The sequence below is a fragment of the Corvus moneduloides genome, chromosome 2, assembly GCF_009650955.1.
Source record: "Corvus moneduloides isolate bCorMon1 chromosome 2, bCorMon1.pri, whole genome shotgun sequence".
Taxonomy (NCBI): domain Eukaryota; kingdom Metazoa; phylum Chordata; class Aves; order Passeriformes; family Corvidae; genus Corvus; species Corvus moneduloides.
The window spans coordinates 34,215,455-34,229,558 of NC_045477.1; the positions used below are offsets into that span (position 1 = coordinate 34,215,455).

At 38.5% G+C, this 14,104-nt stretch overlaps 1 protein-coding gene across 9 annotated transcripts in view; it reads left to right on the plus strand.

Annotated features, from left to right (window-relative positions):
* The first annotated feature begins 7 nt into the window (after positions 1–7).
* Positions 8–14,104, plus strand: part of PICALM (phosphatidylinositol binding clathrin assembly protein) — a 66,640-nt gene continuing 52,543 nt past the window's right edge. For 3 of the 9 annotated variants that reach the window (XM_032099043.1, XM_032099044.1, XM_032099045.1), the window contains exon 1: positions 10–318. In XM_032099043.1, the coding sequence (XP_031954934.1) occupies positions 189–318 (130 nt within the window). In that variant the 5' untranslated portion in view covers positions 10–188. Of the gene's footprint in view, positions 319–14,104 lie in introns of all 9 variants that reach the window. The other 6 variants (XM_032099040.1, XM_032099041.1, XM_032099046.1 and 3 more) reach the window with 4 other exon arrangements.

Here is a 14,104-nt window from a genome sequence, read left to right on the forward strand (position 1 = left end):
CGGGAGGAGGAGGAGGAGGGGTCCCTGCTCGGGTGACAGGTCCGTCCCTGAGGGCGGAGCGGGGGCCGCCTGCGGCACGGCGGGGTGAGGAGCCCGCGCAGCTCCATCCCCCCGGCGACTCCTCCCGTCCCGGCCCCTGAGGAGGGAGCGGAGCCGCGCTCGGTTCCAGCGCCGCCAGCGAACCCGCCATGTCCGGCCAAAGCCTCACCGACCGCATCACGGCGGCGCAGCACAGCGTGACCGGCTCGGCCGTCTCGAAAACCGTGTGCAAGGCCACGACCCACGAGGTCATGGGCCCCAAGAAGAAGCACCTGGACTGTGAGTACCGGGAGGGGACGGCGGCCCCGGGGCTCTCCCCGAGCGTCCCGCCGAGGAGCGGGATTGCCCGGCCTGTCGCGGGGTCCCGCTGCGGGGCTGCCGCCCATCCCACCGGCCTCGTGGGGACGGGAAGCCTCCTCAGGCGGAGGAGCTCAGGGTTTCAGCGTAGGGCATTCCCGGAGGGCGGGGGCGTAGGGTCGGGGACGTGGCGATGGAGAGCTTGGGAGAGGCTGTTCAGTGTATCTGCTCTCCGAAAGGGGCCTTGCTAGCTCTTCCTTATGCACAGGGCCCCGGACAATGTGAGCTTCTGAAGGACAGGACCTGCCCCATACCCCTTTCTTCGGGAGAGAGAGAGAACCGGGGAGGCCAGGCAGAGGAATGGGCTGCAATTTCCTTACTAATTGGTCTCATTTGCGTCTTGCTAGGGCAGCACTCCCTTATTCTCTAGAGGAGGTGCAGGAGTTTCAGGAAGGAATAGCTGATCAGTTATCTTAATTATTTTCCAGGTTGTCTACCAGGAAAAAAAATTAAAAAATCCTTCTTTAACAATCCTGTAACTCTTCCACGTAGGAAAATATGTGAAATGAGTGTTCGAGGGGTAAATCTCTCTCAGTGAGGATGTTCCTAGTTCTTTCTAGTTTGTCTCATTCACTTGGGAAGATGTATCTCAGAGGACTTCTTTAGAACTTCACCTGATCTTAACATACTGTACAGGGACTGACCATTTCTCAGCTTCTGTTAAGAAGAGATCAAAGGTGGGAAGTCTTAGAAGGTTTTCTATCAACTCTGATCCATCCGGATGATTATGAAGAGAATGATGAGCACCAGAGTTCACATTAGTGTGTGTCTCACCAAGCTGTAAGGTCACAAGATTGGGGAAGTTCTTGGTCTGAATACCTGATTGTCTTGCATCTGTTTATTCTAGGCCTTTTAAGGACAGCCCCCCCACTCCCTTTCACCTTCCCCAATATATAATGAAAGATACTGGAGAGATATGTGTGTCTATGCCCTCTATGAGTGTGCTTTCTCCCTTCATCCCACCCACGTCTGTGAGGAGAAGGTTGAGCCTTCATGTGTCTTGAGTCGGTGCCTTCTGAATTGCTCTGTATCCAAATGAGAACACTAGATGATAGCAGTAGGATTAATTGTACTGTAGTTCTTCCTTCTTTCCACCAAAACATGTCCATGTTAAAGGTTTAAGAAATTCTTGTTCTGCAAGTACCTGAGAGTGATGTGATCAATTTCTTAGGGTAGTCCCAGAACAGCTGCTGTCTCTTTTTGGTATTCCCTCATTCATTTCATCTTTTGCCTGAAGATGATAATAACTGAGTGGCCTTGTTATTTTTGGTTAGCTAAGGGTATCAGAATACTGAGGAAATCTTTGGGCTTTGAGTAACTTATAGGCAGGTAGAGAAAACACCTTGTCATATGGCATATGTATGAAATCGTGATATTACTGGATTTCATACAGCAGAAGTGAGGCTTTCTAGAGAACAAACTTTGTCAGGTTTAGCCTGTAATATTGGTAAAAGTAGTTTCAATAATAAGGCATTTAGGAGCTTAATTACTTTGTGGTATAAGCTTTATTGAAAAGAATATCAAGCTGGACAGAAAATTGCTCTTTGAGTGTTTTGTGTGTGTAAAAGGGTGATGATCTGAACAGGGCTGCTGGGAGACAACCTAATGGAGACCTCCAGGGTGCTACTGCAGAAGGGTGCCTGGACTTCCTTAGAAAGCTGTCTGGTAGCTGCTGGATGAGAAGACAGTTTCAATTTCTGTGTTTCTTTTTGCTTCTCTAGAGTGTCAGGAGTTTTAGTTTCTGTGTCTCTCTAAGAATTCTTTTATCAGAGCAAAGCAAACTTTTTTTTTAATTAGTCCCTCTTTTTAATGGTTAAAATACATTGTGGCTAGATGTTTTGTGTGCTACCCTAATATGTTTGCTAGAAGTCTCTGTTCCTGGCATCAGGAAATGACACATGGTCTTGTATTTTGAACATTTTCTTTGTTCGTACCCTGTGTGGTTGTATGCTTTAAAATAAATGGTTTTTACGCAAGCTGTGACTCAAGGCCCACTTCTGAACTATTTGTACACATCTTCCTTTTACAACAGTTTAACTAGGTAAGTCCTGTGAACTGATATCTCATTGTGAATGATAATTAATACACCACTCTTCATAGGCAGCATTCTGCCTTAATATTTTTCTGATTATTGTTTATTATGATAATACAGTTAAAACTTACTTTGCTATACGTTGTGTCCTGGGTGAATGGATAAGTTGAGTTTTCCTACACTGTCCTGTAATGAAGTTTTAGTTTTGTAGCATGTTCTGTGACCATGACATACATTCTTGTTAATGTGGTCTCCATATTTCTTGTACATATCTCAAGATTTCTGATTGTCCTGTTACTGAAATTCTTTCTTCATTAAGCTTGAGCTGTCATGAACAGATTTAACTCGCTCAACCTCATGTTAACTCATAAAATGGAGGGAAATCTGACAGATACTCATGAACATGGTATTATTTATCTTATTTATCTTGTCCTTATTTATCTTGCTCTTGACTGTGTCTGTAGTTTCAAAACTGAAGTGCTCTCCATCCTAGTTTACCTCTGTATTTCCCTCAGTGATGGTTGTCTTGATCAAGGAAGGTAGAAAGGCATTCTTTTCTTAGCCCATGATGATTAAAATATAATCTACTTCAAAGAATGCTCTTTCTCTTCCATTACAAAGCTTAGTTGTTTGGTTTGAGGGAGAAAGACTTCTAATTTACAAGTGGACATGGCTTGTGATAGGTAGTAACATCATCTTGGGGCTGTATACTTGAATATATGATAACTGGTTTTTTCTTCTGTTTTGAAGGTCCGGCCTTAGAGCTGTGTTAAGGATTCTGTCTGGTAATCTAAATGCTGCTTTTGTTATGATGGATTACAGAAATCAGACAGGTTTAATAGCCTTGGAACCCTCAAAGCATAGTTCATGAATTTCTTTTGTGTAAAACCTAGTTTCACTGGGACTTTCTCCTGGTTTTTACGCTATCTGAACAGTGGAAGCTGTAAACTGGTTTGTGGGTTTAACTTGCCCACTGAGATTGATACAACCCTTTCTTTCTAGTTAGCTTTTTGTCTCCATGTTGAGTGCTGGATAGTGATGGTAAGAACAATTACTTTAAGTTGTTTTAATATAAATGGTGCTGGGAAACTTGTTGCCAGATTTCACTCCTCCTTTACGTGATTCTGGGGGGAGGTGTGCTTGTGTATGGTGGATAAATAATATTAGGAATACCTGAAGATACATTAATATTCAGAATACCTTAAGTTAATACCAAGTAGATTTCACTGGATTGGTTCAGTGAAACTGCTGTAGCAGTGACAGCTCAGTAGCGTAAAAACGTTTGTGTACATGTGCATGTTGCGGAGTGTACTTAAAACAGCTTTGTTGTGATACACATTTAGGGTTGGCCTCTTGAATGAGTGTGGCATAGTAACCCTATCTGCTTGTAGCTAATGGAGTAGCACTCTTTAAAGGAGAATGTGGATGGATGACTTGGAAGGAAGTTGCGATGCTGTAATTATCCATTCTTAACAGGAAATATCTCTATAGTTAAGCCACAGTGTAATTTCCTTGATTTCTTATTGTGAAAGAAAATGTGTATTTTTAAGGAAGACGGTAAACCAGAACCCTGCCCTGTGTTGGGTAGATGTCTGTGAGAAGCTGTGTAAGTGAAAGTAAACTTGAAGGAGCTTGTTGGGAATTTAATTCCTAAGTCCCTAGTGTCAGCTGCTTTGGTTTTGTCTAGAGGCTACTACTAGGACAGAGAAAAGTCCAGCTAAAGACTTGCTCAATGTCTGTGCTGGGGACAGCTTCTATTTCAAAATGAGACGGTACAAAGAGGGTAACTTGTAGAACTGAGGGATCATTGCTTTTCCCTGTATCACACAAGAGATTTCTAAGAAATCTGGGAATTTTAAGTGTTCGCTTGCCTTTAGATGCTAAAGTGTAGCTGGGTGATGAGGTGAATTAACTCCTAGTTCTGTGGATAGTTCTGTGTTCTCCAGTAGAAACAGATTATCCATATTCCTTTTATGGTATTGTGATGCTTCAACAAACTCATATTTTGTGTCTGGTTTTGGCAGAATCACCTGAAGTTTCTTGCGGCTTTGCTTCCCATTCTGTAATTGACTTAAATTTCTGGAGGCAATCCATTGTTATTTTTGCTTAGAAATGTTCTTTGTAACTGTAATTATTGCAAATACAAATAATTGCATTATTACAACTTTCTTTTGAAGTATTCATTTTTCTCTCTTGAATTTTTCTGTGATTCCTTCATCATTTCTTTCTTCAGCCAACTTTCTTACTTTTTACTAGAATTCCTTTGGAATATTTGTTCGTGTGTTTTAGTAGAGTATGAGAACTATCATACTCCTCCTGGCTGCCAGAGTGACAATTTTCTACCACAGCTGCTCATATGCAGAAAGAATAGCCATGTAGTTGTGCAGCTGTTGTTTTATTTTACTTAGCCTGAAGCAGTATTCTACTTCAGATGAGGTAAGAGGCAGGAGCTAAGGAGGAGAAGCTATAGGACACCTGCAATCAGCTTCCTGTGAATCTTCATACCACCATTGTTTCCCTTTAGCTGGGATTATTCAGGTGTCATGTAACTTTGGGCTGTAGCTCTAGTTGAGATCTTTGTTTTTTAATTTTTTTTTTTAATGGTGCTGTCATCTCTTGCATCTTCTAAAAGTGATGCTTGGGAGAAGCATTCTTTTGCAGTTCAGCCTGTGACCTAATGATCTATTTCAGTCTTCAGTTCCTAATCCTAAAATCAGTTTTTGATTTGTAGATGTGAAACTTTTAAGTTGTCCCTAATGACTTGGCTTACAAAGTGATGGTAATACAAGAGGTGACTTATCCAATGTGGAATTTAAAGCTTCCCGGTTTTTGCGTATGTTGCCTTATGTAAAGTACATGATCTATTGATGATGGTAGAATTCTGAGAAAGTTCACTTACAAAATGTTACTGATGTCTTGCTCCCCCTGGAAAATGCAACATTATTTCTGAAGCAGAGACACTTTTGTATTTGAAAGCTTAATTTTTTAAACAGCTTTCTTAAATTCAAATTTCTCTATACCATTAAGATATTTTCACTCTAAACATCTCACACATGAATTAATGCTTGAAAAATAGCACACTGCTTTACTACTGGTAGGATATGTGCACTTTCCTGTAAACTGTGAAGTAGCTGTTTCTCAAGCATGATAGAAGAATTGTAAATGTCTTGTTTATAAAGTCTTGAAGCCCTCTACTGGGGCAGTTATTTATTATTTCCAAATAGTTTGCAATACAGTTTAAAGCAATAATCTCAAGTATGTGTTCTTACTTTTGAGTATTTTAGCAAACTCGTCTGCTGCAAACTTTGCTTTTTGTTCATGAGTATGCAAATTTAACCATTTAGACTTTCTGCTGGTCAAAATCTTAACTCTGGGAGTAGTTGTAATTTTGAGCTTAATGTGATCTTGCAAAGACTTGGGTATGAGAGAGATTTTATTACTGATTATATCTGCAGCCACTTAGAAGTAACCAACAAGTAAGTAACAAAAAAAGAACGCAGTCAAGTGGAAAGAAGCTTTTGTTGCTATAAAATTGTTGGGTTTGATGTTTTCCTTGCTCTTCTAGCTGTTTTCTCCATTGTGAAATATGATCGTGAGTGGGCAGGTTATGAACTCTTAGTAAGTTCAAAGTAACTGTATCCTTCAAAACTTGAAGAAGTAGTGTTCTATTTTGTATTTCACCCCTAGCTTATATCAGAGCTTTATCAATTGGCTGGTAGTTTCTAAACCTAAAAATAATGTTAGTAAGTTCAGTGCTAAGGTGTGGTAGTCTTAAGTCTTCTTACAGTAAATCCAAGTTATGAGTAATATGTGACGAATTGGGTATTGGGATTTTTGAAATTAGGGAACTAAGCTGTATTTAACTGTGTGAGAATAACTTAATGAAGTTAAGCATTTCATACAGATTTAGCAAATACGCTGGATTTTCTGATTGTGACTAAACATCTCCTGTGCTATTTTGCTAAAGGAGCTTTATTAAAGTAATGCTTATCTGGTTCATTTGCAATACTATACAAGGGTAAATTAGGCTTTTACAAGTTTTACTTCAAAAGAGAGGGTGTAAATTGACAAGATCTACACCAAAATTTGACTTGGGCATGTTAATTCACAGAATGAAGCATAAGGGAATATCCTGAAATGAACAGTGGTGTCATAAAGTGAAATCCTGAGAGTTTTATGCAGGTCATGACATAAGTAGTCTAAATTAAGTAAGAACACCTCACAAAGTGGGGATTATACTAGTTCTGAGCTCTCCTATGTACTTCCATTCATACCTATGTTAATTTGCAGAGAAGTTCTCCACATCAACTCCTTTTTAATTTTCTCCTGAAAAGACACTTTTGAAATCTTCACTTGCTGTCCTTTATTGCTTTCTCCCAAGCAAGCAGTCCTTCAGTCACAACATTTGTGTGCTCCAGCAGTGGTGCCATTCTAGCAGGAGTGATTCTTTTGCTGATGTGGGAGGTGAGATGTTTGCATGGATTGAAACTGCTCTGGTATTTCACATACTTACTCTAAATATGGTGCTTGCAGTAGCTCAGCTATTCCAGTTGCTGGCCGTGTATTATGACAACAACAAAGTGTCTGTCTTGTTTGTAACCTTTTGATTTTTTGAATAGTTAGTTTAGTAAAATTTAAAGCACAAATTGTGAATCCGTAATAACGCTGTTTCCTAGTTAAATAATTAGTGTATAAACAAATTTTCCATCTTAATAACTTGTGAAAAAGGATATTTTTTTATCCATTTATAAAAAGGTGATAATGAGGTTCATATCATTCCTTAGTTACTTTTGCTCAAAAAAAAGAAAAATGAACCCAACAAAACCAAACCAACTCTCTGGTATTCATCTGCACAGCATGTTTCTAAAATTACCGTAGTAAACTAGATTTCAGGCCCAGAGATGGTAACAAACAAAGTTTTAAATTAAACTCAGGTTACAAAACTATAGACAAAAGTAAACGTGTTTTAAATACTTATTTTTAATTAAAAAAAAAAAAAATCTTTGTCTTCAATCTGGCAGTAAATCCACTCAGAGCAGCTCTGGTTGTCTGTGATTTGTTACTCTATCTGCCAGGTGAGAAGGTTGAATGCCTTGGCTGTCAAAAGGTAAAAGTGGGTGTCTTCATGTTCCTTGGTGTTCTGAAGGGCTGCTTGTAACGTGCTTTGCTGTTGGTGGTGGTTGATTTTTTTCTGGGGTGGATACTGAACTGTAAAGTGACATGGAAGTGTATCTATATGTGTCTTTTGCTGTCCACATGTGTGTTTTTTGTCTTGGGTTTAGTTTTGTTACGGAGTATGTCCCTCTCTCCCCCACTTCTTCCCATATGTTCACAAGTTGCATCACCGTTTCACCTACATTTGCTTGCAGTTGCACTTGGTTTATTTGGCTGATATCTCCAGTCTTGCTGACAAATGGGTTGATATTTAATTGGAAATGGGGTCACACTTGAATTTGATTTATCCCCTTTACTTCTCTCTCTGCCCAATATTACCATTATAGTTTCAGCCATCATTGCAACCTATTTCAAACGTGATGAATTTTTCTGATCAACAACTCTGTATTCTGGATCTGACCTTATTTTCTATGTGAAGTGTAAAATCTTTTTTGAACTGTTGTAATGATTAAGTCTCCATACAGGGAATAGTGGTGTTATTTGATCAGGTTTAATTCTGTCCCCTTTTCTATTTGCCAGAAGCCATTGGTGATCATAATTCAGCATGTATGCTGTTATGGAGAGATTAAAAATAACTTTCATTTAAAAACCAGTTTGTTAGGAATATTTACTTGATTACGTATTGCAGCCTCATACAGTTGTAGTTCACAAAGTAATTCTTCATTTCTGGGTTGATGTAAAGCTGGCTTCATTGAATCTTGCTTACTCATGAAATGCCTTTGTTCTTCTGTCTTACAAGGGGCACTTAAGTCTAATATTTACATAAATGGTTATGTCAGTTTGTAAGTTTTAGGGCTGAAATTCAGGTGTTTTATTTGCAATTACTTTTTATTCATCGTGAACCACAACTAGTTCAAATCCTAGTTGCAGATAAAAAAAATGTCTTTTTGAATAATATCCTTGTGTTCTTTTTTTCTCTTGAGAAGTCTCTTTACTGCTTAGAAATATATTGGAGTCCTTAGGTAGTAAATTTTGAATTAATTCTCTGCATGTCCATGTCCCTTAGCTTTCATTGATATAGCCATGCTCTGATCAGCTGGTTTTTAGTCAAATGACTAAATTTGGATTTATTATCCTTTAAATCAGTTTTCCTGGTATATATTAATAACCTGTCTTAAATTTGTTAGGGATTATTTCTCCCTAGAGTGCTTGCATTTCAGTCATGAGTGTTACAGTATAGCACTGCAGAATAAAATTTAGAGTATCAAAAATACATATGAAGTGGATTTTAATCATAGGAATAGAAGAAAGAAATAAATGGAAACCAAATATGAACACCTCTGCATTTGCAGACTGTAGTTATTTCTAATAAGGGTATGTAATGCGTAGTAAGTTGTCACATTTGATTAGCAGTTGAATGGAAAAGCTCAGGATGCACAACTCTTGGCTGTAAGCTGTTTCACACACGCAGGGACTAGCACACTGTTGGGCTTTGAGGAAAAATGGTTGTCTGGATACAGACTTTTATTTTTAGGTTCTTGATAGTTAATAAGGAGATAGCCCATACTGTTTTTGTGACCTGTTCAGCTGAAATGCTTTGCCACTATGTAGCATCATTTAAGCCTATCAAGTGTAACATAAGTCAATTTCCAAGCAGGTTACTTTACATTAAAAATCTGGAATATATGAAGTTTGTTTCAGTGCCAAATTTGGTGTGTAAGCAGATGGAAATCCAAAGAAGTTTTTGTGCTAGTTCTTAAATACTAGGGAACAGCACAGTTAGTTTAACTTCTGATGCTTGGAATTTCATTGTTATGAACTTGAAGCTCATGCATTTCTAGTGGCTGATTTTCTCTCTTGTTTTGCTGGGTTTTTTTGCTTTTTGTTTACACACAGTTAGTTTATGAGGAGACTTTCTTCATATTTAATGATTTGTAAGTAAAATACAGTGAGTTGGAGGAGATGCTTTTGTCCTTATTTTAAACTGTTAATGAGGAGTCTTTGTGGACAGGAATGTGGTCAGTCTCTTGGTATATAATAGGGCTGACACAAGATGTCTTAACACCTAGTTTTATTATAGCTCCATGTTCCTTTTAGCTCTGAGGTTTTAACCAATGAACAAACTTTACTTTGAAGCAAATGGAATAACTATTTTTGCCTTTTTTGAGCTTTTCTTACAAAACAGTTTAATTTTAAGGATAGAACCTGGCTGAAGGTCTCTTTCCTTTTACTGAAAACCCAAAGGCAGATGTTATTTACTTCTTCACTTGGCATTAGTTTATCTTAGAGGCTGTTTGTGACAGGGGCATGTCTTTGTTCATGGTAAATAGAGAAATTCCCAGCTGAAAGCTGTGGATACTGAGGAGTTCTTTCTGTATACAATTTCCCTTACCCATCCAGTTTCAGACTTAAGAGTTTGAAACTCTGTGTTGGCTCTGACACTTTGTGAAACTTGATGACCCCATGGTCACTAGTGAAGGGCTCAGGAACAGTCTCTAAAACTGAGTAATGAGGGAAAGAACTGATTTGAATTTATGAAACTCAGACATAACAACGTTGCTGTAAAGAGGGTATGTTCCTCTTTGTAAGGTCCTCTGCTTTATCGACTGAAAATTGGTAAAGCTTAATGTATGGTCCTGGAAAAATTCAGCTTCCTTTTCACTCTGCGTGTTAAATGAAGATTGTTCCTGCACCATCCTAACCTCTATCACAGTATATATAAAAATTTTTACTCTGAGCATCTTTGACATGGTCTGTAAGGAATGGTTTTGTTGTGCCCTTCAATGTTGTGCATTGAAAATATACTTAGGATGAGCCAGGGTGAGTTTTGTTTGGTCAGAGAGCTCCAAATATCTCAAGGGACATGTTAGTCTAAATTGAAAAAGGAAGTAAAAGCTAAGTTAAGCAGACATTTCCAACATTTCTATTAATAGAATGGAAGAATTTAGCTGTACTTTTGCTTGACTGCCTCCCTTCATGGAAGAGCTGCACACTCAGAGTACATGAGTGTCAGTTGAAACAGTTTAGTGGTGATACCTCTGTTTTTATAGGAAGAGAGGGGTTTTTTTAAGTTCTTGTGCTCTGCTTTATCCAGTTTTCTAACAGTTCATGTCAAAATCTGATCCTGTTTTGGTCAAAAGAAAAGTTATGAAAGTGGCTGTCAGTAACAGATCTCCTTTAATGAGTTCACCTACTTTTAAGTGCAAAAAGTGTAATAGATTGTATGGAATTGATGGAGCTTGCATTAAAATGGCTGCAAGAAGTGCTCTAAATCCATGTATCATGAACTTTCCTTGTTGCTTAAAAAATGGTAGTTTATAAAGTAGTGACACTTTTTTAACCAAAATTACTAGAATTTTGCATGTCACCAAATGCATTGACACGGAAGGAGCAGTTTCATGTTTTTTGTTACGCTGCTTTCTCCTATTCCTGATGGGAAAAATGAAGATTAGTCTCACTTAGGAGTAGACAGAAGTCATATAAAAATGTCTGATGTGCAGACATTTTTTTTGTTTTTCATTATAGAGAAAGATAAATCTCAGACACATTGTGCAAAACTGTGTGTTCAGACTCTTTCATATAACACCAGGGAGTACAAAATTTAGCCTATTTGATCTCTGAGATACCAGCTCAAGTACCCAACTGCTAGTCACTTTGTAGGAGAAGGATGGTGTTTGATTTTCACTGAATTATAAATACTTGAAGTTTGAAGATTTGCTGCTTTGATCATTCAAACAATTCAGGTGCTTTGTCAGGAGTTGTTGGGGTTCTTTTTCTTTAAGAAAATTCATTATATGGTATAATAGGCAAATAGTCTAAACTGCTTTCCTCCTTGGTCTGTTAACTGAGATTTGGTAAGGAAATTTTTGCAGCAACCTTTGGGCAAGTGTTTTTAGTTTATAATCTTGAGGGTTACCATTTTGAGGTTGACGAACTTCTTTTATAGAAAATAGGAGAAAAAAGTATTCCTCAGCAGAGCTCCTTCATGAAATCTGTGTTTTGTTTGTCACTTATTAGTTGATTCTATTGTCTTTGCCTTATTTTCCCCTCTTTTCAGGTTTTTCCACTTTTGTTGGACTACTTAGGTTATTGTTTATAAGCCTTTAAATCACAGCTACATTGAGATCTGTTAAGCTCTGTTTAGTCAGCTACAAGAGTAAGTGATCATCTGACAGGACACTGCTGTATGTATTTCCTGAGAGATATACAGAAAAGTAAGATAAACAGATTATCCTTACAAAATAGGAAATACTGCACAGCTGGATTTGTAGTATGATGTGTGTAAAGCTTATTCATAGTAGAAATCTGGGTTAAAGCTATTATCTGAGGAGGTTTTCTCCAATAGGTGGGCATTGTGCTATTTATAGAAAAAGCATTTGCACTCTTTTGTAATAAATAGTACTAATTTTAAAAACCTTAATAATTTGGACTTCCTTCTACTTTATACTGTGCCAGAAAAGCACCATTTGCATTAATTTTATATATTGGACTTTTGATACTTACTATATTAAAACAAACCCAAATTAGTAATTTTTGCATCTCTATGATGTTTGGAAGAACACAATGTAATAAACAAACCGTTTTAGAATATAGCTTAAACTTCTTCGGTCTTAGGTGCAGAAATTTCCCAGGTTTTTTCCCTTTATCATAATTCTGCAAATCTGTGTAAGTACATGAAAAACATTTAAATGTGTTGGTTTTTAACCAGTATACTACAGGGGTGAAAGGACCTGTAGTAGGTGCTGTCGCACCATTATAGACTCTCTTGACAGTACAGCTGTTTTGTGCGACATACTAGCATGGACTCTTGCCAAAAGGAAACGTATTTCTACAGAATTACAAGTTCAGGTTTTGGCTGGGTTTTTTCCAGTGTTAACGAGACAGCACAGTTTTTTCCAGTAGTTAACCAGAAGCTGTAGAGGTTGATATCTACCAAGAAATATGTCCTACCATGCATCAGGTGCACACATCGTCATTGGCAGTTCCAGCACTGATGGAGGAGGGCAAATACAGAGGCATAACTCCTTTAACTTAAGTATGTGCTTCCTGACAGCTCCCAAAGGCATTCAGGAAAAATGTGGTGTTCTTGCTCAGAGTTAGATTTTGTTCAAAAGGAAATCTAATTTCCAAAATCTGGTTTTAAAATGGGAGAGAATAACAGATATTCTAAACAACTTTACTAGAGTAAGACCTTTGAGCTACTGAAATGAGACAAGTATTGAAGTAGGAAAACCTCAGATCACATGGCTTTGGTTTTCTCTTATCTTTGGTTTTGTCTATTAAACTAATCAAAGATGCAGCACTGCTGTTCAAAGAGAAAATAATGTGAATTACATGTGTTTGATTAATTCCAAAATAATGAAGGTCTTGAGAATTTTTTGGCCTGAAGATCTGTTCAGTGAGATGTGGTGGCAGGAGGTCAGTTTGGTGTTAATGCTCACTGGTTTCAGTTTCATTGTGCTCTGCAGAGATGGTACATCACTACTACAAAATTGCTTCCTGGTGCATCTTTGAGAATAAAGGGAAGTGGAATGTAAACATCTAAGAAACACCTAAATTATGCTTGTGTGGATACTCTGTGTATTTAGAAGATACATATATTTAGATTCAGAAAGTGTGCTAGAAGCGTTTACTGCCAAAATGTGCTGTGTGTGAAGTCTGGCGTTTGCTCCTCTGTAATGCAGGTTTAAGGAAGTCACAGATGTTGGAAGGTGACATTGGCTGAGAGAGCTGGAGTTCTTCAGTATGGATACAAGAAAGCTGTAGGGAGCCTCACTGCAGCCTACCAAGTACCTGCAGGGGGCTTGTAAAAAGGAGGGAGAGGGACTTTTTATATGGGTAGGTAACGACAGGTCAAGGGGAAATGGCTTTAAACTGACAGAGGGCAGGTTTGAATTGGATACTAGGAAGAAATTCTTCACGGAGAGGGTGGTGAAGCACTGGAACACGTTGCCCAGAGAGGCTGTAGGTGCCCCATCCCTTCAAGTGTTCAAGGTCAGATTCGATGGGACTTTGAGCAACCTGATCATGAGTGGCATTCATGCTATAAGGGGGTGTTGGAAGTAGATGATCTTTAAGGTCCTTTCCAACATAAACCATTCTATGGTTCTGTGATAGGTACTTTGGCTGTACCTTTTAACAGATATCATCTGAATGTCATATGAGCCAAGGGAATGAAAGTTGAGATTAGGAGTTCCTTGCAGGATTGAGGAGGATTAGATACTGAAGAAAACCCTAGTTACGTTAAAGGCTTACCTTCTTGAAAAAATACAAGTTGTCTTGCTGCAGAACTACTGTAGAGTTGTGCTCATTGAGGATTCTTTGTTCTGTGGTGTCTGCTGTTAACAAAATGGTTTCCCTGTTCCAGTAGGCTGGGCTACGGTATTGTTACTGTACCACTGCTAGCAAGCTGCCAGGTAAGGCATTTGTTGGTACTTTGCCTGCAGCCAGGAGGTATTCAGAGCAATCTGCAAGGATTGGTTATGTGCTATTGGCAGTACAACAGCAGCTTGTACACGTGTCTCACAAGCCTTGTTTTAAAAACATGTCTGTTAGCACAAC